The 26,392-nt window shown below is 52.5% G+C and overlaps 1 protein-coding gene across 1 annotated transcript in view; it reads right to left on the bottom strand.

Moving 5' to 3' along the window:
- Window positions 1–26,392, bottom strand: part of LOC146032683 (kunitz-type serine protease inhibitor vestiginin-3-like) — a 57,255-nt gene that overhangs the window by 18,664 nt on the left and 12,199 nt on the right. The window contains exon 2 of the mRNA XM_083158508.1: window positions 1,540–1,725. Within this exon, the coding sequence (XP_083014634.1) occupies window positions 1,540–1,725 (186 nt within the window). The remainder of the gene's footprint in view (window positions 1–1,539; window positions 1,726–26,392) is intronic.

Genomic DNA, 26,392 nt, shown 5'->3' on the forward strand with positions numbered 1-26,392 from the left:
AATAGGATTACTGCACTAATTCCGTTCTCCGGCTGTTCTAGGTAAAGGATCCAGCATCTCCAAGTTCTGCTCTGCCAGCTACCGAAGCAGAGGTCTGGTCCGTGACCAGTGGGGAACCAACCGATGCCAGTCAAGGGTGTGTCAGCAGCGCATCGATGCATACACCCCAGCAGGCAGTACTTAGATGCCAGCGGTTGGGCCTGAGAAGGTATCCGTGGTTCCAGACACCACGTAGTAGGAGTCTGGGGGTGGCAGCGTTATCCCTGCCCACTGCGTAGTGGGCGGAGTCAGTAATGGGCAGGGATCCCCTATTGGCCAGGACCCGTGGGACCAGAAACCGCCATCTGTTGACCTGAAGGGCGTAGCCAGAGTGTAAGGGCAGGCGTCCGGTCACACTCAGCATGTAGGGACTGCTTAAAACTTTATTTTATACGTAATCTATCACCCAGCATCTAATGCCCAGGGATGTTGGCAATAGACCCGGGCTTTAGGCTTAGCAGGGGTGGGCTGGATGGGGGAGACTCCGCCAGGGCTGGCCAGACACTGCAGGACCTTTTATAATAATTGGCAGGGTTGTAACTATGGGGGAGCCCTGGGTGCGGGGTGGGGGGGCATAGCCAGTGACAAGCAAACATCCACCCAACCCCAGGCAGTATGGACCTTATTCTGATCACCACCCAGTGCCGGCTGCCACCAGTGCCGGCTGCCCCCAGTGCCAGCTGCCCCCAGTGCCGGCCGCCCCCAGTCCCGGCCGCCCCCTCGCTCGCACGGATTTACATAACCATCCATTCGCAGGGAGGGAGATGGTCACTGACCATCGAATGATTTCTCCAGCGCTTGCAGTTCAGAGACACCCATCTGCGGGCACAGGGCGGGCACAGGGCGGGCAGCTGACATCTGGTGGAATGCCCATAAAACACTGGGCGTTCCCATATGCTGATGGATCCGCCCTTCTCCACCCTCCGCTCGCCGTGTAGGTCGCGTGCACATGCGCAGATGCCACATCAGAGGCGAGGGCGGGCAGCAAATTACTGACTTGCCCCGGGCACCAGAAATCCTAGTTTCAGCTCTAGCCTTGGCACTACCCTGATGGATGTGCAAAAATACGGGCGACCTTTGCTCTTTTTGTCCCCCATATTTTTGGAACCAGGACGTGTCCAAGAGCCTGGTGCTGGGGCTGGTTATACTCATGGGGGGGACCAAACACCATTCTTATAGATGCTTCAGGGGCGTCCATGTACTAATGACTTTACCATCCGAAAACACGAATCATGAGCATTCTCCAGCTTTGTAAATGTGCCGAGTTCTCAGGCAGAAAATAGCCGTTGGCATCCGGAGCCGTTGGCACACATTTATACAGCGGCTTGGCTGGGATCAGCCACCATAGTATGTTTTGGCCAGACGGATTATTGGACATGGTGCCACTGATTGTCCCCTGTACTGTATGAGGAGACCTGGCTGGAACCCTAAGGTGAGCAGGATGTGTAGGAGGACCGAATATGACCGGAAGAAACCACAATGTATCGGGGTCACACTCACCTTTCTTAGGGATCACACAGAGCTTCGTACAGTTATCCCTGTTCTCAAATCTATTTCCATTTCCCTCACAACCGCCATAGAAGAATGTGTCGCAGACTTGTCGCGTACTGTCATAATACCACATGACAATCAGCGCCAAACAGGGGCCTTTCTGCTGGGGCTGCTCACACACATCATCTGTAGAGACTGGAAAATACATACAGATGAAGTCATACAATAAACATGTGTGTCCCGATGCTAACAGTTAAAAATGCACACCTAACATAGAAAATTTGATACTAAAGAAATTAAATGGGTTGTGGCATGGAAAAAAGGTGAGCCCATTAAACATTATACCGCACACCGTAATGCCCATTGCACACTAAGGGCCTTATTCTGGTTGGAGCGGCCGGGCCGTACGCGGACGTCCCGGTGTTTTTTATGATCTGCGCATGCGTACATTCGCTAATGCGCAGGCGCGAACACTCCACAACGCTTACGGACGGGTCTCTACGTGCGAAAAAACCTATACGCGAGTGTACGGGCATTGGGGGCGGCATAGGGGCGTGATGAGGGGAGCGGCCGAAATAATGAGGGAAAATGGGCGTAAATATGGGCGTACACGGGGGTGTGCACCAAAAATGAGCGGTGCTACTACCGCACGATCGCCTACAGCACCGTTCATTTCGGACACAAAACAGGCGGCCGCCAACCGCCATCTCAAACCACCCCTACAGATACCGCATGCCAGCGTGGGCCTGGGTTTGCTAATTTACGCTGATTACTACCAAACACATACACTTGAATGTAATAAGCAATGCTGCAGTCTATTAAGTCCAAACCATGATTTCACTACCTGCAAGTCACACACAGCACTCAAACACATTGGAAGCTTATCTTTCTATACTTCTCGACATTTAAAGGTTTGTTTAATTTAAGGTAAGAATCTTTTTAAGACCTGCTTATATATGCTAAGGTAGGTATTTGTTAAACAGTTATACACATTCACTACGTGCTTTCATAGACTTTACACAGTAGCACACTCAATCTACACAAGTCGACATGTGTCAACGTGTTCACTGTAATACAAACATAGGTTTTGTATTTATGATACAATAACATAAACCACATCTAACACCTACAAAGGATGTTTCAGCAATGTTTTAAGCCCATGACCACTATTTTGCACATTAATTAATTCAATCAATTAATTAATTTTCATAATTATAGTTGAAAGGCAAGATTTGCAGGTCCATATATGTGAAGGGTATGTCAGCGTACACGGACGTACGCTCACTCTCACGAGCGGTGACATAAGCTGAATTTTCTATTGAAAACTATAGGGACCCGTCCGTGCAAGCTGGCGTACGCTCAGATAGCCGCAAGAAGTCGGTGGGAAGACGGACGAGAGACGTCCGTAAACGGTGGTGTACGCTCAATTGTACGCCAGTTGTCGGAGTGTAAGGGCTGGCCCGTCCGTGTACGTTGGTGTACGCACATTTGTACGCCACTCCCCTTCGACGTTGTTTCTGGCCGTACGTATGCGGCTGAGTTGTGGGTGGACATAACCCCAACGGCCGCGTGCGGATAGCGTACGTTATTAGCGAACGTACGCACGTTTGGCCGCTCCGATCAGAATAAGGCCCTATGTCCCAGAGTAATGCTTCTAATTACCCATAGCCAGTAGTTTAATGGCATAAGATGCATCTTCTCTTGGTGGCGCCAGTGTTGCCAGAATTTCCAGGTAATGCTATACATGCAGTGGCATACTTATACATTTTGCAAAACCCCTCCATGGCATGTTAGTGCTGCTCACATGCATAATGCCCCCTGTAGTGCCAATTATACATAATGCCCCCTGTTGTGCCGATTATACATAATGCCCCCTGTAGTGCCAATTACACATAATGCCCCCCTGTAGTGCCAATTACACATAATGCCCCCTGTAGTACTGATTATACATAATGCTCTCTGTAGTGCTGAATATACATAATGCCCCCTGTAGTGCTGATTACACATAATGCCCCCTGTAGTGCTGATTACACAAAATGCCCTCTGTAGTTCTAAATATACATAATGCCCCCCTGTAGTGCCAATTACACATAATGCCCCCTGTAGTGCTGATTACAGATAATGCCCTCTGTAGTTCTAAATATACATAATGCCCCCCCTGTAGTGCCAATTACACATAATGCCCCCTGTAGTGCTGATTACACATAATGCCCCTGTAGTACTGATTATACATAATGCCCTCTGTAGTGCTGAATATACATAATTCCCCCTGTAGTTCTGATTACACATAATGCTCCCTGTAGTGCTGATTACACATAATGCCCCCTGTAGTGCTGATTATACATAATGCCCTCTGTAGTGCAGAATACACATAATGCCCCCTTTAGTGCCGATTATACATAAAACCGCCTGTAGTGCAGATTAAACATAATACCCCCTGTATTGCTGAGTAGATAAAATTCCCCCTGTAGTGCCAATTATACATAATACCCCCTGTAGAAAAGAATATACATAATACCCCCTGTAGTGCTGATTATATATAATGCCCCCTGTAGTGCCAATTACACATAATGCCCCCCTGTAATGCTGATTACACAAAATGCCCCCTGTAGTGCTGAGTAGAAATAATACCCCCTGTAGTGCCAATTATACATAATACCCCCTGTAGAAAATAATATACATAATGCCCCCCTACAGTGCTGATTATACATAATGCCCCCCTGTAGTGACAATTACACATAATGCCCCCTGCAGTGCCGATTACACATAATGCCCCCTGTAGTGCTGATTACACATAATGCCCCCTGTAGTGCTGATTACGCATAATGCTCCCTGTAGCGTTGATTACACGTAATGCCCCCTGTAGTGCTGATTACACATAATGCCCCCTGTAGTGCTGATTATACATAATGCCCCCTGTAGTGCTGATTATACATAATGCCCCCTGTAGCGCTGATTATACATAATGCCCCCTGTGGCACTGATTACACATAATGCCCCCTGTAGTGCTGATTACACATAATGCCCCCTGTAGTGCTGATTACACATAATGCCCCCTGTAGTGCTGATTATACATAATGCCCCCTGTAGTGCTGATTATACATACTGCCCCCTGTAGTGCTGATTACACATAATGCCCCCTGTAGTGCTGATTATACATAATGCCCCCTGTAGTGCTGATTACACATAACGCCCCCTGTAGCGCTGATTACACATAACGCCCCCTGTAGCGGTAATTATACATAATGCCCCCTGTAGCGCTGATTACACATAATGCCACCTGTAGTGCTGATTACACATAATGCCCTCTGAGTGCTGATTACACATAATGCCCCCTGTAGTGCTGATTACACATAATGCCCCCTGTAGTGCTGATTACACATAATGCCCCCTGTAGTGCTGATTATACATAATGCCCTCTGTAGTGCTGAATACACATAATGCCCCCTTTAGTGCCGATTATACATAAAAACCCTGTAGTGCAGATTAAACATAATACCCCCTGTAATGCTGAGTAGAAAAAATTCCCCCTGTAGTGCCAATTATACATAATACCCCCTGTAGAAAAGAATATACATAATACCCCCTGTAGTGCTGATTATATATAATGCCCCCTGTAGTGCCAATTACACATAATGCCCCCTGTAATGCTGATTACACAAATTGCCCCCTGTAGTGCTGAGTAGAAATAATACCCCCTGTAGTGCCAATTATACATAATACCCCCTGTAGAAAATAATATACATAATGCCCCCCTATAGTGCTGATTATACATAATGCCCCCTGTAGTGACAATTACACATAATGCCCCCTGCAGTGCCGATTACACATAATGCCCCCTGTAGTGCTGATTACACATAATGCCCCCTGTAGTGCTGATTACGCATAATGCTCCCTGTAGCGTTGATTACACGTAATGCCCCCTGTAGCGCTGATTATACATAATGCCCCCTGTAGCACTGATTACACATAATGCCCCCTGTAGTGCTGATTACACATAATGCCCCCTGTAGTGCTGATTACACATAATGCCCCCTGTAGTGCTGATTATACATAATGCCCCCTGTAGTGCTGATTATACATAATGCCCCCTGTAGCGCTGATTATACATAATGCCCCCTGTAGCACTGATTACACATAATGCCCCCTTTAGTGCTGATTACACATAATGCCCCCTGTAGTGCTGATTATACATAATGCCCCCTGTAGTGCTGATTATACATAATGCCCCCTGTAGTGCTGATTACACATAACGCCCCCTGTAGCGCTGATTACACATAATGCCCCCTGTAGCGGTCATTATACATAATGCCCCTGTAGTGCTGATTACACATAATGCCCCCTGTAGTGCTGATTATACATAATGCCCCCTGTAGTGCTGATTATACATAATGCCCCCTGTAGCTCTCATTAAACATAATGCCCCCTGTAGTGCTGATTACAAACAATGCCCTCTGAGTGCTGATTACACATAATGCCCCCTGTAGCGCTCATTATACATAATGCCCCTGTAGTGCTGATTACACATAATGCCCCCTGTAGTGCTGATTACACATAATGCCCCCTGTAGTGCTGATTATACATAATGCCCCCTGTAGCTCTCATTAAACATAATGCCCCCTGTAGTGCTGATTATACATAATGCTCCCTGTAGCGCAGATTACACATAATGCCCCCTGTAGTGCCGATTACACATAATGCCCCCTGTAGTGCTGATTACACATAATGCCCCTGTAGTGCTGATTACACATAATGCCCCCTGTAGTGCTGATTATACATAATGCCCCCTGAAGTGCCGATTATACATAATGCCCCCTCCCCTGTAGTGCCGATTATACATAATGCCCCCTGTAGTGCCGATTATACATAATGCCCCCTGTAGTGCCGATTATACATAATGCCCGCTGTAGTGCCGATTATACATAATGCCCCCTGTAGTGCCGATTATACATAATGCCCCCTTTAGTGCCGATTATACATAATGCCCACTGTAGTGACGATTATACATAATGCCCCCTGTAGTGCCGATTATACATAATGCCCCCTTTAGTGCTGATTATACATAATGCCCCCTGTAGTGACGATTATACATAATGCCCCCTGTAGTGCTGATTATACATAATGCCCCCTTTAGTGCTGATTATACATAATGCCCCCTGTAGTGCGGATTATACATAATGCCCCCTGTAGTGCAGATTATACATAATGCCCCTTTAGTGCTGATTTATACATAATGCACCCTGTAGCGATGATTACACATACTGCCCCCTGTTGTGCCGATTACACATACTGCCCCCCGGTCGTGCAGATTATACACAACGGGGGAAATTTATTAAGAATATGAATGCAAAAATTTGTATTCATATTCTTAATACAACTGGCATCGCCGTCGTATTTCATTTACAAATTTGTATTCCAGAATGGAATTTACAAAGCGTTTGTATTTGACTGCTTTGTATTTTCCGATGGCGCGTGGATTTGTATATAGTGGCAGCTAAATACGAATTCGTCCTGGCAGCCTGCACGGATCAGTCAGATATGTGCAGGCTTCAGTGAAAAAAAAAAGGGAAAAAGAAAAAAATAATAAAAAAATAAATAAATGGCGTGGGATCCCACCATGACCATAACCAGCCTCAGGCTAACAGAGCTGGTCCTGGTGTAAATAATCACATAGGCGTTCCCTGTATCTTTTAAAACCAGCACCAGGCCCAAGGGCTGGTCCTGGTTCCCAAAATACAGGGGACAAAAAGAGTAGGGGTCCCCCGTATTTCAAGAACCAGCACCAGGCCCAACCAGCCAGCAGGGTAATGTCACTGCCGGGGGACACTTATTATATAAGATCCGCGGCAAAAACATTAATCACATAACCGGTCAGTCTGGGCAGGGGTCCTGGGCAAGTAGGGACCCCCTCAATGAAGTGGTCCCCCCCTCCAGAACTTACCTGCCCAGGCTGAAGCCTGGTGCTGTCCCCGGTACCCCTGGGCTGTGGGTACCGGGCTGATAAATGTTTAAAAGATAGATTAATACCATTGAGTTCTGCTGAGTCCCTGCAAGTCTGGACTGCATACTGGAACTTGGAGAACCACAAGTCCCAGCATGTGGACAATTACCTATATTGACCCCGTAGATAGTTCTGCATCCATTCATCCATCAGCTGGTCCAGAATAAATCCATAGGGTACCTGTGGAAGGAAATTATACTTAACAGGGTCCTCCGGCGGCCCAGCGACTCCTGATTGGCCAATATCAGTATTCGGGAGGAGGAGCCGCACGATGTAAACAAACTCATGCGGCTTCTCCTTAGTCTGTGGGGTGTCGCCAGGTTGCTTTTTTGCCAAGTCCCCTGGATGCTACATAGAAATAAGAGGACGCGATCTACGCCGGAGGACCCTGGTAAGTATAATTTCCTTCCACAAGTACCCTATGGATTTCTTCTGGACCAGCTGATGGATGAATGGATGCAGAACTATCTACAGCACGGGTGTCAAACACAAGGCCCGCGGGCCAAATCCGGCCCGCCAGACCTCGTCATGTGGCCCGCGCAGCCGCCGCCACCCATCCCCGCCTGGTGCCGATTACATTACTGCGGGAAGCCATCACAGTGTGAGTGTCACATCACATTCAGTGACACTCACATGACGACTCGAGACTGAGAGACATACCTAACAACGTGAGGAAGCCGGGTGACACAGTCACTCCGCCGCGGCGCTCGCTGGGAGGAGGAGGGAGGCAGGACAGTGGACACAGACTTGTTAGTGTCACTGTGTGAAGTGCCCGACTCCTCCCCGGCTCCTCCTGCGGGCAGCGGCTACGGTGCTGCCATGTGTGACACACGCCCGCCTGACAGCAGTGCCAGTGACACCGTGACGTGCATGCTGCTGCGGCTGCCTGTCGGACTTGGACGCCGGCCCGGCGGTGAGCTGCCTCCTGCCTGTGGTGCCGCGCTGCGCAACAGTGACATCAGTTCGTTCAGTATATTTACTGTAAGTTCAGCAGTGGGGTGGGCACAGTTGTGTTGTCCAGTCCAGAGTCCGTGGCCGGGCAGGCAGAGAGCCAGGCCAGCAGCACACAGCCGCAGCCTGAGCCCACAAATCTGCAGTGCGGCTGCCTGTGTCCAGGGTCATTATCATTATCTGTCCCACTGTCACCACCAGTCCAGAACTCTAGCGATAGTCCTGCGAACCCAGAGGCCCAGGTCACCTGCTGGGCGATCTGACGTCACTGTGCCCTGTCCCAGGCCCCCAGCCAATCTCCCTGCTAGTTATTACTGACATTATTACAAAAAACAATAATAATTGAATGCAGTGACAATAATTTATGATAATAAAGAGTGGACACATAGTCCTACAGATACAACCGGCCCTTTGAGGGTGACCAAACTGCTGATGCGGCCCCCGATTAATTTGAATTTGACACCCCTTATCTACAGGGTGGAGATAGGTAAGTATCAGTATGACTGGCTCTGTGTGTAATACCATTTTATTTTTCAGGTGTGTTTTTATGTAACTATTGGCTCCTCTGTGGAACTAAGAGTCCCAGCAATCCTATTAATTGTCCACATGCTGGGACTTGTTGTTCTCCAAGTCCCAATATGCGGTCCAGGCTTGCTGGGACTCATAGTTCCACAGCAGAACCCAATGGTTGTAATCTATCTTTTACACATTTATCAGCTCGGTGGCCCCCGCTCCAGGGCCACCGGGAACAGCCCCAGGCTTCAGCCTAGGTAGGTAAATTCTGGAGGGGGGGACCCCTTCATTGGGGGGGTCCCCAGGACCCCTGCCCAGGCTGACCGGTCAGGGGGTTAATGCTTTGGCCAGGGGGACTTGTATAAAAAGTCTCCTCCTGTCTATGGCAATACCCTGCTGGATGGTTGGGCCTGGTGCTGGTTCTTGAAATAAAGGGGATCAGCTCTTTAAGCCTGGGGCTGGTTAGGCCCGTGGGGGGGGGGGGGGGGGGGGATACTGGTAATACTGTCTGTATTACACTCTGGATGGGGGACCCCGTCACTGTCTGTATTACACTCTGGATGGGGGACATCGTCACTCTCTGTATTACACTCTGGATGGGGGACCCCGTCACTGTCTGTATTACACTCTGGATGGGGGACCCCGTCACTGTCTGTATTACACTCTGGATGGGGGACCCCGTCACTGTCTGTATTACACTCTGGATGAGGGACCCCGTCACTGTCTGTATTACACTCTGGATGTGGGACCCCGTCACTGTCTGTATTACACTCTGGATGGGGGACCCCGTCACTGTCTGTATTACACTCTGGATGGGGGACCCCGTCACTGTCTGTATTACACTCTGGATGGGGGACCCCGTCACTGTCTGTATTACACTCTGGATGGGGGACCCCGTCACTGTCTGTATTACACTCTGGATGCGGGACCCCGTCACTGTCTGTATTACACTCTGGATGCGGGACCCCGTCACTCTCTGTATTATACTCTGGATATGGGACCCCGTCACTCTCTGTATTACACTCTGGATGGGGGACCCCGTCACTGTCTGTATTACACTCTGGATGCGGGACCCCGTCACTGTCTGTATTACACTCTGGATGCGGGACCCCGTCACGCTCTGTATTACACTCTGGATGAGGGACCCCGTCACGCTCTGTATTACACTCTGGATGAGGGACCCCGTCACTCTCTGTATTACACTCTGGATGCGGGACCCCGTCACTCTCTGTATTACACTCTGGATGCGGGACCCCGTCACTCTCTGTATTACACTCTGGATGGGGGACCCCGTCACGCTCTGTATTACACTCTGGATGCGGGACCCCGTCACACTCTGTATTACACTCTGGATGCGGGACCCCGTCACACTCTGTATTACACTCTGGATGTAGGACCCCGTCACACTCTGTATTACACTCTGGATGGGGGACCCCGTCACTGTCTGTATTACACTCTGGATGGGGGACCCCGTCACTGTCTGTATTACACTCTGGATGGGGGACCCCGTCACTGTCTGTATTACACTCTGGATGCGGGACCCCGTCACTCTCTGTATTACACTCTGGATGGGGGACCCCGTCACGCTCTGTATTACACTCTGGATGCGGGACCCCGTCACTGTCTGTATTACACTCTGGATGGGGGACCCCGTCACTGTCTGTATTACACTCTGGATGCGGGACCCCGTCACTCTCTGTATTACACTCTGGATGGGGGACCCCGTCACGCTCTGTATTACACTCTGGATGCGGGACCCCGTCACTCTCTGTATTACACTCTGGATGGGGGACCCCGTCACTGTCTGTATTACACTCTGGATGCGGGACCCCGTCACTGTCTGTATTACACTCTGGATGGGGGACCCCGTCACTATCTGTATTACACTCTGGATGGGGGACACCGTCACTCTCTGTATTACACTCTGGATGGGGGACCCCGTCACTGTCTGTATTACACTCTGGATGGGGGACCCCGTCACTGTCTGTATTACACTCTGGATGGGGGACCCCGTCACTGTCTGTATTACACTCTGGATGCGGGACCCCGTCACTCTCTGTATTACACTCTGGATGCGGGACCCCGTCACTCTCTGTATTACACTCTGGATGGGGGACCCCGTCACTGTCTGTATTACACTCTGGATGCGGGACCCCGTCACTCTCTGTATTACACTCTGGATGGGGGACCCCGTCACGCTCTGTATTACACTCTGGATGCGGGACCCCGTCACTCTCTGTATTACACTCTGGATGGGGGACCCCGTCACTGTCTGTATTACACTCTGGATGCGGGACCCCGTCACTGTCTGTATTACACTCTGGATGGGGGACCCCGTCACTCTCTGTATTACACTCTGGATGGGGGACCCCGTCACTGTCTGTATTACACTCTGGATGCGGGACCCCGTCACTGTCTGTATTACACTCTGGATGGGGGACCCCGTCACTCTCTGTATTACACTCTGGATGGGGGACACCGTCACTGTCTGTATTACACTCTGGATGAGGGACCCCGTCACTGACTGTATTACACTCTGGATGGGGGACCTCGTCACTGTCTGTATTACACTCTGGATGCGGGACCCCGTCACTGTCTGTATTACACTCTGGATGCGGGACCCCGTCACTGTCTGTATTACACTCTGGATGCGGGACCCCGTCACTGTCTGTATTACACTCTGGATGGGGGACCCCGTCACTGTCTGTATTACACTCTGGATGGGGGACCCCGTCACTGTCTGTATTACACTCTGGATGGGGGACCCCGTCACTGTCTGTATTACACTCTGGATGGGGGACCCCGTCACTGTCTGTATTACACTCTGGATGGGGGACCCCGTCACTGTCTGTATTACACTCTGGATGCGGGACCCCGTCACTCTCTGTATTACACTCTGGATGGGGGACCCCGTCACTGTCTGTATTACACTCTGGATGGGGGACCCCGTCACTCTCTGTATTACACTCTGGATGGGGGACCCCGTCACTGTCTGTATTACACTCTGGATGGGGGACCCCGTCACTCTCTGTATTACACTCTGGATGGGGGACCCCGTCACTGTCTGTATTACACTCTGGATGGTGGACCCCGTCACTGTCTGTATTACACTCTGGATGCGGGGCCCCGTCACTGTCTGTATTACACTCTGGATGGGGGACCCTGTCACTCTCTGTATTACACTCTGGATGGGGGACACCGTCACTGTCTGTATTACACTCTGGATGGGGGACCCCGTCACTGTCTGTATTACACTCTGGATGGGGGACCCCGTCACTGTCTGTATTACACTCTGGATGGGGGACACCGTCACTGTCTGTATTACACTCTGGATGGGGGACCCCGTCACTGTCTGTATTACACTCTGGATGGGGGACCCCGTCACTGTCTGTATTACACTCTGGATGAGGGACCCCGTCACTGTCTGTATTACACTCTGGGTGCGGGACCCTGTCACTCTCTGTATTACACTCTGGATGGGGGACCCCGTCACTGTCTGTATTACACTCTGGATGGGGGACCCCGTCACTGTCTGTATTACACTCTGGATGAGGGACCCCGTCACTGTCTGTATTACACTCTGGGTGCGGGACCCTGTCACTCTCTGTATTACACTCTGGATGAGGGACCCCGTCACTGTCTGTATTACACTCTGGATGGGGGACCCCGTCACTCTCTGTATTACACTCTGGATGGGGACCCCGTCACTGTCTGTATTACACTCTGGATGGGGGACACCGTCACTGTCTGTATTACACTCTGGATGCGGGACCCCGTCACGCTCTGTATTACACTCTGGATGGGGGACCCCGTCACTGTCTGTATTACACTCTGGATGGGGGACACCGTCACTCTCTGTATTACACTCTGGATGAGGGACCCCGTCACTGTCTGTATTACACTCTGGATGTGGGACCCCGTCACTGTCTGTATTACACTCTGGATGGGGGACACCGTCACTGTCTGTATTACACTCTGGATGGGGGACCCCGTCACTGTCTGTATTACACTCTGGATGGGGGACCCCGTCACTGTCTGTATTACACTCTGGATGGGGGACACCGTCACTGTCTGTATTACACTCTGGATGGGGGACCCCGTCACTGTCTGTATTACACTCTGGATGGGGGACCCCGTCACTGTCTGTATTACACTCTGGATGGGGGACACCGTCACTGTCTGTATTACACTCTGGATGGGGGACCCCGTCACTGTCTGTATTACACTCTGGATGGGGGACCCCGTCACTGTCTGTATTACACTCTGGATGGGGGACCCCGTCACTGTCTGTATTACACTCTGTATGCAGGACCCCGTCACTGTCTGTATTACACTCTGGATGCGGGACCCCGTCACTGTCTGTATTACACTCTGGATGCGGGACCCCGTCACTGTCTGTATTACACTCTGGATGGGGGACCCCGTCACTGTCTGTATTACACTCTGGATGGGGGACCCCGTCACTGTCTGTATTACACTCTGGATGGGGGACCCCGTCACTCTCTGTATTACACTCTGGATGGGGGACCCCGTCACTGTCTGTATTACACTCTGGATGGGGGACCCCGTCATTGACTGTATTACACTCTGTATGCGGGACCCCGTCACTGTCTGTATTACACTCTGGATGAGGGACCCCGTCACGCTCTGTATTACAGTCTGTATGCGGGACCCCGTCACTGTCTGTATTACACTCTGAATGGGGGACCCCGTCACGCTCTGTATTACACTCTGGATGGGGGACCCCGTCACTATCTGTATTACACTCTGGATGGGGGACCCCGTCACTGTCTGTATTACACTCTGGATATGTGACCCCGTCACGCTCTGTATTACACTCTGGATGTGGGACCCCGTCACTGTCTGTATTACACTCTGGATGGGGGACCCCGTCACTGTCTGTATTACACTCTGGATGGGGGACCCCGTCACTGTCTGTATTACACTCTGGATGGGGGACCCCGTCACTCTCTGTATTACACTCTGGATGCGGGACCCCGTCACTGTCTGTATTACACTCTGGATGGGGGACCCCGTCACTCTCTGTATTACACTGTGGATATGGGACCCCGTCACGCTCTGTATTACACTCTGGATGTAGGACCCCGTCACTGTCTGTATTACACTCTGGATGGGGGACCCCGTCACTGTCTGTATTACACTCTGGATGGGGGACCCCGTCACTGTCTGTATTACACTCTGGATGGGGGACCCCGTCACTGTCTGTATTACACTCTGGATGGGGACCCCGTCACTCTCTGTATTACACTGTGGAAATGGGACCCCGTCACGCTCTGTATTACACTCTGGATGGGGGACCCCGTCACTGTCTGTATTACACTCTGGATGGGGGACCCCGTCACTGTCTGTATTACACTCTGGATGGGGACCCCGTCACTCTCTGTATTACACTGTGGATATGGGACCCCGTCACGCTCTGTATTACACTCTGGATGGGGGACCCCGTCACTGTCTGTATTACACTCTGGTTGGGGACCCCGTCACTCTCTGTATTACACTCTGGATGGGGGACCCCGTCACTGTCTGTATTACACTCTGGATGGGGGACCCCGTCACTGTCTGTATTACACTCTGGATGCGGGACCCCGTCACTGTCTGTATTACACTCTGGATGGGGGACCCCGTCACTGTCTGTATTACACTCTGGATATGGGACCCCGTCACTGTCTGTATTACACTCTGGATGGGGGACCCCGACACGCTCTGTATTACACTCTGGATGGGGGACCCCATCACTGTCTGTATTACACTCTGGATGGGGGACCCCGTCACTGTCTGTATTACACTCTGGATGGGGGACCCCGTCACTGTCTGTATTACACTCTGGATGGGGGACCCCGTCACTGTCTGTATTACACTCTGGATGGGGGACCCCGTCACTGTCTGTATTACACTCTGGATGCGGGACCCCGTCACTGTCTGTATTACACTCTGGATGGGGGACCCCGTCACTGTCTGTATTACACTCTGGATATGGGACCCCGTCACTGTCTGTATTACACTCTGGATGGGGGACCCCGACACGCTCTGTATTACACTCTGGATGGGGGACCCCATCACTGTCTGTATTACACTCTGGATGGGGGACCCCGTCACTGTCTGTATTACACTCTGTATGCGGGACCCCTTCACTCTCTGTATTACACTCTGGATGGGGGACCCCGTCACTCTCTGTATTACACTCTGGATGGGGGACCCCGTCACTGTCTGTATTACACTCTGGATGCGGGACCCCGTCACTGTCTGTATTACACTCTGGATGGGGGACCCCGTCACTGTCTGTATTTCACTCTGGATGCGGGACCCCGTCACTGTCTGTATTACACTCTGGATGGGGGACCCGTCTCTGTCTGTATTACACTCTGGGTGTGGGACCTCGTCACTCTCTGTATTACACTCTGGATGGGGGACCCCGTCACTGTCTGTATTACACTCTGAATGGGGGACCCCGTCACTGTCTGTATTACACTCTGGATGGGGGACCCGTCTCTGTCTGTATTACACTCTGGGTGTGGGACCTCGTCACTCTCTGTATTACACTCTGGATGGGGGACCCCGTCACTGTCTGTATTACACTCTGGATGGGGGACCCTGTCACACTCTGTATTACACTCTGGATGGGGGACCCTGTCTCTGTCTGTATTACACTCTGGGTGTGGGACCTCGTCACTCTCTGTATTACACTCTGGATGGGGGACACCGTCACTGTCTGTATTACACTCTGGATGCGGGACACCGTCACTCTCTGTATTACACTCTGGATGGGGGACCCCGTCACTGTCTGTATTACACTCTGGATGGGGGACATCGTCACTCTCTGTATTATACTCTGGATGCGGGACCCGCTCACTCTCTGTATTACACTCTGGATGGGGGACCCCGTCACTGTCTGTATTACACTCTGGATGGGGGACCCCGTCACTCTCTGTATTACACTCTGGATGGGGGACACCGTCACTCTCTGTTTTACACTCTGGATGGGGGACCCCGTCACGCTCTGTATTACACTCTGGATGAGGGACCCCGTCACTGTCTGTATTACACTCTGGATGCGGGACCTCGTCACTCTCTGTATTACACTCTGGATGGGGAACCCCGTCACTCTCTGTATTACACTCTGGATGGGGGACCCCATCACGCTCTGTATTACACTCTGGATGGGGGACCCCGTCACTGTCTGTATTACACTCTGGATGGGGGACACTGTCACGCTCTGTATTACACTCTGGATGAGGGACCCCGTCACTGTCTGTATTACACTCTGGATGTGGGACCCCGTCACTGTCTGTATTACACTCTGGATGGGGGACCCCGTCACTGGCTGTATTACATTCTGGATTGGGGACCCTGTCTCTGTCTGTATTACACTCTGGATAGGGGACCCCGTCACTCTCTGTATTACACTCTGGATGGGGGACCCCGTCACGCTCTGTATTACACTCTGGATGGGGGACCCCGTCACGCTCTGTATTACACTCTGGATGCGGGACCCCGTCACTGTCTGTATTACACTCTGGATGGGGGACCCCGTCACGCTCTGTATTACACTCTGGATGCGGGACCCCGTCACTCTCTGTATTACACTCTGGATGAGGGACCCCGTCACTGTCTGTATTACACTCTGGATGGGGAACCCCGTCACTCTCTGTATTACACTCTGGATGGGGGACCCCATCACGCTCTGTATTACACTCTGGATGGGGGACCCCGTCACTGTCTGTATTACACTCTGGATGGGGGACACTGTCACGCTCTGTATTACACTCTGGATGAGGGACCCCGTCACTGTCTGTATTACACTCTGGATGTGGGACCCCGTCACTCTCTGTATTACACTCTGGATGGGGGACCCCGTCACTATCTGTATTACACTCTGGATGGGGACCCCGTCACTGTCTGTATTACACTCTGGATGAGGGACCCCGTCACTCTCTGTATTACACTCTGGATGCGGGACCCCGTCACTCTCTGTATTACACTCTGGATGAGGGACCCCGTCACTCTCTGTATTACACTCTGGATGGGGGACCCCGTCACGCTCTGTATTACACTCTGGATGGGGGACCCCGTCACTGTCTGTATTACACTCTGGATGGGGGACATCGTCACTCTCTGTATTACACTCTGGATGGGGGACCCCGTCACGCTCTGTATTACACTTTGGATGAGGGACCCCGTCACTCTCTGTATTACACTCTGGATGCAGGACCCCGTCACTGTCTGTATTACACTCTGGATGTGGGACCCCGTCACTGTCTGTATTACACTCTGGATGGGGGACCCCGTCACGCTCTGTATTACACTCTGGATGGGGGACCCCGTCACTCTCTGTATTACACTCTGGATGGGGGACCCCGTCACGCTCTGTATTACACTCTGGATGGGGGACCCCGTCACTCTCTGTATTACACTCTGGATGGGGGACCCCGTCACTGTCTGTATTACACTCTGGATGGGGGACCCCGTCACTGTCTGTATTACACTCTGGATGGGGGACCTCGTCACTCTCTGTATTACACTCTGGATATGTGACCCCGTCACGCTCTGTATTACACTCTGGATGGGGGACCCCGTCACGCTCTGTATTACACTCTGGATGGGGGACCCCGTCACGCTCTGTATTACACTCTGGATGAGGGACCCCGTCACTCTCTGTATTACACTCTGGATGCGGGACCCCATCACGCTCTGTATTACACTCTGGATGCGGGACCCTGTCACGCTCTGTATTACACTCTGGATGGGGGACCCCGTCACGCTCTGTATTACACTCTGGATGGGGGACCCCGTCACGCTCTGTATTACACTCTGGATGAGGGACCCCGTCACGCTCTGTATTACACTCTGTATGGGGGACCCCGTCACACTCTGTATTACACTCTGGATGGGGGACCCCGTCACTGTCTGTATTACACTCTGGATGGGGGACCCCGTCACACTCTGTATTACACTCTGGATGAGGGACCCCGTCACTCTCTGTATTACACTCTGGATGGGGGACCCCGTCACGCTCTGTATTACACTCTGGATGGGGGACCCCGTTACTGTCTGTATTACACTCTGGATGGGGGACCCCGTCACACTCTGTATTACACTCTGGATGAGGGACCCCGTCACTCTCTGTATTACACTCTGGATGCGGGACCCCGTCACGCTCTGTATTACACTCTGGATGGGGGACCCCGTCACGCTCTGTATTACACTCTGGATGAGGGACCCCGTCACTCTCTGTATTACACTCTGGATGCGGGACCCCGTCACTCTCTGTATTACACTCTGGATGAGGGACCCCGTCACTCTCTGTATTACACTCTGGATGGGGGACCCCGTCACGCTCTGTATTACACTCTGGATGGGGGACCCCGTCACTGTCTGTATTACACTCTGGATGGGGGACATCGTCACTCTCTGTATTACACTCTGGATGGGGGACCCCGTCACGCTCTGTATTACACTTTGGATGAGGGACCACGTCACTCTCTGTATTACACTCTGGATGCAGGACCCCGTCACTGTCTGTATTACACTCTGGATGTGGGACCCCGTCACTGTCTGTATTACACTCTGGATGGGGGACCCCGTCACGCTCTGTATTACACTCTGGATGGGGGACCCCGTCACTCTCTGTATTACACTCTGGATGGGGGACCCCGTCACGCTCTGTATTACACTCTGGATGGGGGACCCCGTCACTCTCTGTATTACACTCTGGATGGGGGACCCCGTCACTGTCTGTATTACACTCTGGATGGGGGACCCCGTCACTGTCTGTATTACACTCTGGATGGGGGACCTCGTCACTCTCTGTATTACACTCTGGATATGTGACCCCGTCACGCTCTGTATTACACTCTGGATGGGGGACCCCGTCACGCTCTGTATTACACTCTGGATGGGGGACCCCGTCACGCTCTGTATTACACTCTGGATGAGGGACCCCGTCACTCTCTGTATTACACTCTGGATGCGGGACCCCATCACGCTCTGTATTACACTCTGGATGCGGGACCCTGTCACGCTCTGTATTACACTCTGGATGGGGGACCCCGTCACGCTCTGTATTACACTCTGGATGGGTAACCCCGTCACACTCTGTATTATACTCTGGATGAGGGACCCCGTCACGCTCTGTATTACACTCTGTATGGGGGACCCCGTCACGCTCTGTATTACACTCTGTATGGGGGACCCCGTCACTGTCTGTATTACACTCTGGATGGGGGACCCCGTCACACTCTGTATTACACTCTGGATGAGGGACCCCGTCACTCTCTGTATTACACTCTGGATGCGGGACCCCGTCACGCTCTGTATTACACTCTGGATGGGGGACCCCGTCACTCTCTGTATTACACTCTGGATGAGGGACCCCGTCACTCTCTGTATTACACTCTGGATGCGGGACCCCGTCACGCTCTGTATTACACTCTGGATGAGGGACCCCGTCACTCTCTGTATTACACTCTGGATGCGGGACCCCGTCACTCTCTGTATTACACTCTGGATGCGGGACCCCGTCACTCTCTGTATTACACTCTGGATGCGGGACCCCGTCACTGTCTGTATTACACTCTGGATGGGGGACCTCGTCACTGTCTGTATTACACTCTGGATGGGGGACCCCGTCACGCTCTGTATTACACTCTGGATGAGGGACCCCGTCACTCTCTGTATTATACTCTGGATGCGGGACCCCGTCACTCTCTGTATTACACTCTTGATGCGGGACCCCGTCACTCTCTGTATTACACTCTGGATGCGGGACCCCGTCACTGTCTGTATTACACTCTGGATGCGGGACCCCGTCACTGTCTGTATTACACTCTGGATGTGGGACCCCGTCACGCTCTGTATTACACTCTGGATGCGGGACCCCGTCACGCTCTGTATTACACTCTGGATGGGGGACCCCGTCACTCTCTGTATTACACTCTGGATGGGGGACCCCGTCACGCTCTGTATTACACTCTGGATGGGGGACCCCGTCACTGTCTGTATTACACTCTGGATGGGGGACATCGTCACTCTCTGTATTACACTCTGGATGGGGGACCCCGTCACGCTCTGTATTACACTCTGGATGAGGGACCCCGTCACTGTCTGTATTACACTCTGGATGCGGGACCCCGTCACTGTATGTATTACACTCTGGACGAGGGACCCCGTCACTCTCTGTATTACACTCTGTACTATACTCTGGATGGGGGACCTCGTCACTGTCTGTATTACACTCTGGATGGGGGACCCCGTCACTGTCTGTATTACACTCTGGATGGGGGACCCCGTCACTCTCTGTATTACACTCTGGATGGGGGACCCCGTCACTGTCTGTATTACACTCTGGATGGGGGACCCCGTCACTGTCTGTATTACACTCTGGATGGGGGACCCCGTCACTCTCTGTATTACACTCTGGATGAGGGACCCCGTCACTGTCTGTATTACACTCTGGATGTGGGACCTCGTCACTGTCTGTATTACACTCTGGATGGGGGACCCCGTCACTGTCTGTATTACACTCTTGATGGGGGACCCCGTCACGCTCTGTATTACACTCTGGATGGGGGACCCCGTCACTCTCTGTATTACACTCTGGATGGGGGACCCCGTCTCGCTCTGTATTACACTCTGGATGGGGGACCCCGTCACTCTCTGTATTACACTCTGGATGGGGGACCCCGTCACTGTCTGTATTACACTCTGGATGGGGGACCCCGTCACTGTCTGTATTACACTCTGGATGGGGGACCTCGTCACTCTCTGTATTACACTCTGGATATGGGACCCCGTCACGCTCTGTATTACACTCTGGATGGGGGACCCCGTCACTGTCTGTATTACACTCTGGATGGGGGACCCCGTCACTGTCTGTATTACACTCTGGATGCGGGACCCCGTCACTGTCTGTATTACACTCTGGATGGGGGACCCCGTCACTCTCTGTATTACACTCTGGATGCGGGACCCCGTCACTCTCTGTATTACACTCTGGATGCGGGACCCCGTCACGCTCTGTATTACACTCTGGATATGGGACCCCGTCACGCTCTGTATTACACTCTGGATGGGGGACCCCGTCACTGTCTGTATTACACTCTGGATGGGGGACCCCGTCACTGTCTGTATTACACTCTGGATGCGGGACCCCGTCACTGTATGTATTACACTCTGGACGAGGGACCCCGTCACTCTCTGTATTACACTCTGTACTATACTCTGGATGGGGGACCCCGTCACTGTCTGTATTACACTCTGGATGGGGGACCCTGTCACTCTCTGTATTACACTCTGGATGCGGGACCCCGTCACGCTCTGTATTACACTCTGGATGAGGGACCCCGTCACTCTCTGTATTATACTCTGGATGCGGGACCCCGTCACTCTCTGTATTACACTCTGGATGCGGGACCCCGTCACTCTCTGTATTACACTCTGGATGCGGGACCCCGTCACTGTCTGTATTACACTCTGGATGGGGGACCTCGTCACTGTCTGTATTACACTCTGGATGGGGGACCCCGTCACGCTCTGTATTACACTCTGGATGAGGGACCCCGTCACTCTCTGTATTATACTCTGGATGCGGGACCCCGTCACTCTCTGTATTACACTCTGGATGCGGGACCCCGTCACTCTCTGTATTACACTCTGGATGCGGGACCCCGTCACTGTCTGTATTACACTCTGGATGGGGGACCTCGTCACTGTCTGTATTACACTCTGGATGGGGGACCCCGTCACGCTCTGTATTACACTCTGGATGAGGGACCCCGTCACTCTCTGTATTATACTCTGGATGCGGGACCCCGTCACTCTCTGTATTACACTCTGGATGCGGGACCCCGTCACTCTCTGTATTACACTCTGGATGCGGGACCCCGTCACTGTCTGTATTACACTCTGGATGCGGGACCCCGTCACGCTCTGTATTACACTCTGGATATGGGACCCCGTCACGCTCTGTATTACACTCTGGATGGGGGACCCCGTCACTGTCTGTATTACACTCTGGATGGGGGACCCCGTCACTGTCTGTATTACACTCTGGATGCGGGACCCCGTCACTGTATGTATTACACTCTGGACGAGGGACCCCGTCACTCTCTGTATTACACTCTGTACTATACTCTGGATGGGGGACCCCGTCACTGTCTGTATTACACTCTGGATGGGGGACCCTGTCACTCTCTGTATTACACTCTGGATGCGGGACCCCGTCACGCTCTGTATTACACTCTGGATGAGGGACCCCGTCACTCTCTGTATTATACTCTGGATGCGGGACCCCGTCACTCTCTGTATTACACTCTGGATGCGGGACCCCGTCACTCTCTGTATTACACTCTGGATGCGGGACCCCGTCACTGTCTGTATTACACTCTGGATGGGGGACCTCGTCACTGTCTGTATTACACTCTGGATGGGGGACCCCGTCACTCTCTGTATTACACTCTGGATGCGGGACCCCGTCACTCTCTGTATTACACTCTGGATGCGGGACCCCGTCACTCTCTGTATTACACTCTGGATGCGGGACCCCGTCACGCTCTGTATTACACTCTGGATGCGGGACCCCGTCACGCTCTGTATTACACTCTGGATGGGGGACCCCGTCACTCTCTGTATTACACTCTGGATGGGGGACCCCGTCACGCTCTGTATTACACTCTGGATGGGGGACCCCGTCACTGTCTGTATTACACTCTGGATGGGGGACATCGTCACTCTCTGTATTACACTCTGGATTGGGGACCCCGTCATGCTCTGTATTACACTCTGGATGAGGGACCCCGTCACTGTCTGTATTACACTCTGGATGCGGGACCCCGTCACTGTATGTATTACACTCTGGACGAGGGACCCCGTCACTCTCTGTATTACACTCTGTACTATACTCTGGATGGGGGACCTCGTCACTGTCTGTATTACACTCTGGATGGGGGACCCCGTCACTGTCTGTATTACACTCTGGATGGGGGACCCCGTCACTCTCTGTATTACACTCTGGATGGGGGACCCCGTCACTGTCTGTATTACACTCTGGATGGGGGACCCCGTCACTGTCTGTATTACACTCTGGATGGGGGACCCCGTCACTCTCTGTATTACACTCTGGATGAGGGACCCCGTCACTGTCTGTATTACACTCTGGATGTGGGACCTCGTCACTGTCTGTATTACACTCTGGATGGGGGACCCCGTCACTGTCTGTATTACACTCTTGATGGGGGACCCCGTCACGCTCTGTATTACACTCTGGATGGGGGACCCCGTCACTCTCTGTATTACACTCTGGATGGGGGACCCCGTCTCGCTCTGTATTACACTCTGGATGGGGGACCCCGTCACTGTCTGTATTACACTCTGGATGGGGGACCCCGTCACTGTCTGTATTACACTCTGGATGGGGGACCCCGTCACTGTCTGTATTACACTCTGGATGGGGGACCTCGTCACTCTCTGTATTACACTCTGGATATGGGACCCCGTCACGCTCTGTATTACACTCTGGATGGGGGACCCCGTCACTGTCTGTATTACACTCTGGATGGGGGACCCCGTCACTGTCTGTATTACACTCTGGATGCGGGACCCCGTCACTGTCTGTATTACACTCTGGATGGGGGACCCCGTCACTCTCTGTATTACACTCTGGATGCGGGACCCCGTCACTGTCTGTATTACACTCTGGATGGGGGACCCCGTCACGCTCTGTATTACACTCTGGATGGGGGACCCCGTCACTGTCTGTATTACACTCTGGATGGGGGACCCCGTCACGCTTTGTATTACACTCTGGATGGGGGACCCCGTCACTGTCTGTATTACACTCTGGATGGGGGACCCCGTCACGCTCTGTATTACACTCTGGATGGGGGACCCCGTCACTCTCTGTATTACACTCTGGATGGGGACCTCGTCACTCGCTGTATTACACTCTGGATGCGGGACCCCGTCACTGTCTGTATTACACTCTGGATGAGGGACCCCGTCACGCTCTGTATTACACTCTGGATGGGGGACCCCATCACTGTCTGTATTACACTCTGGATGCGGGACCCCGTCACTGTCTGTATTACACTCTGGATGGGGGACCCGTCTCTGTCTGTATTACACTCTGGGTGTGGGACCTCGTCACTCTCTGTATTACACTCTGGATGCGGGACCCCGTCACGCTCTGTATTACACTCTGGATGGGGGACCCCGTCACTGACTGTATTACACTCTGGACGAGGGTCCCCATCACTGTCTGTATTACACTCTGGATGCAGGACCCCGTCACTCTCTGTATTACACTCTGGATGGGGGACCTCGTCACTGTCTGTATTACACTCTGGATGGGGGACCCCGTCACTGTCTGTATTACACTCTGGATGGGGGACCCCGTCACTGTCTGTATTACACTCTGGATGCGGGACCCCGTCACTCTCTGTATTACACTCTGGATGAGGGACCCCGTCACTGTCTGTATTACACTCTGGATGGGGGACCCCGTCACTGTCTGTATTACACTCTGGATGGGGGACCCCGTCACGCTCTGTATTACACTCTGGATGGGGGACCCCGTCACTCTCTGTATTACACTCTGGATGCGGGACCCCGTCACTCTCTGTATTACACTCTGGATGAGGGACACCGTCACTGTCTGTATTACACTCTGGATGGGGGACCCCGTCACGCTCTGTATTACACTCTGGATGAGGGACACCGTCACTGTCTGTATTACACTCTGGATGCGGGACCCCGTCACGCTCTGTATTACACTCTGGATGGGGGACCCCGTCACGCTCTGTATTACACTCTGGATGGGGGACCCCGTCACTGTCTGTATTACACTCTGGATGGGGGACCCCGTCACTCTCTGTATTACACTCTGGATATGGGACCCCGTCACTGTCTGTATTACACTCTGGATGCGGGACCCCGTCACTCTCTGTATTACACTCTGGATGAGGGACCCCGTCACTGTCTGTATTACACTCTGGATGGGGGACACCGTCACTGTCTGTATTACACTCTGGATGGGGGACCCCGTCACTGTCTGTATTACACTCTGGATGGGGGACCCCGTCACTCTCTGTATTACACTCTGGATGGGGGACACCGTCACTGTCTGTATTACACTCTGGATGGGGGACCCCGTCACGCTCTGTATTACACTCTGGATGGGGGACCCCGTCACGCTCTGTATTACACTCTGGATGGGGGACCCCGTCACTCTCTGTATTACACTCTGGATGGGGGACCCCGTCACTGTCTGTATTACACTCTGGATGGGGGACCCCGTCACGCTCTGTATTACACTCTGGATGGGGGACCCCGTCACTCTCTGTATTACACTCTGGATGCAGGACCTCGTCACTCGCTGTATTACACTCTGGATGCGGGACCCCGTCACTCTCTGTATTACACTCTGGATGGGGGACCCCGTCACTGTCTGTATTACACTCTGGATGCGGGACCCCGTCACTCTCTGTATTACACTCTGGATGGGGGACCCCGTCACTCTCTGTATTACACTCTGGATGGGGGACCCCGTCACTGTTTGTATTACACTCTGGATGAGGGACCCCGTCACGCTCTGTATTACACTCTGGATGGGGGACCCCATCACTGTCTGTATTACACTCTGGATGCGGGACCCCGTCACTGTCTGTATTACACTCTGGATGGGGGACCCGTCTCTGTCTGTATTACACTCTGGGTGTGGGACCTCGTCACTCTCTGTATTACACTCTGGATGGGGGACCCCGTCACTGTCTGTATTACACTCTGAATGGGGGACCCCATCACTCTCTGTATTACACTCTGGATGGGGGACCCCGTCACTGTCTGTATTACACTCTGAATGGGGGACCCCATCACTCTCTGTATTACACTCTGGATGCGGGACCCTGTCACTGTCTGTATTACACTCTGGATGGGGGACCCCATCACTCTCTGTATTACACTCTGGATGGGGGACCCCGTCACTGTCTGTATTACACTCTGGATGGGGGACCCCGTCACTGTCTGTATTACACTCTGGATGCGGGACCCCGTCACTGTCTGTATTACACTCTGGATATGGGACCCCGTCACGCTCTGTATTACACTCTGGATGCGGGACCCCGTCACTGTCTGTATTACACTCTGGATGCGGGACCCCGTCACTCTCTGTATTACACTCTGGATGGGGGACCCCGTCACGCTCTGTATTACACTCTGGATGGGGGACCCCGTCACGCTCTGTATTACACTCTGGATGGGGGACCCCGTCACTCTCTGTATTACACTCTGGATGCAGGACCTCGTCACTCTCTGTATTACACTCTGGATGCGGGACCCCGTCACTGTCTGTATTACACTCTGGATGAGGGACCCCGTCACGCTCTG

Source organism: Crinia signifera, chromosome 1 (genome assembly GCF_055691185.1).
Source record: "Crinia signifera chromosome 1, ASM5569118v1, whole genome shotgun sequence".
Classification (NCBI taxonomy): Eukaryota; Metazoa; Chordata; class Amphibia; order Anura; family Myobatrachidae; genus Crinia; species Crinia signifera.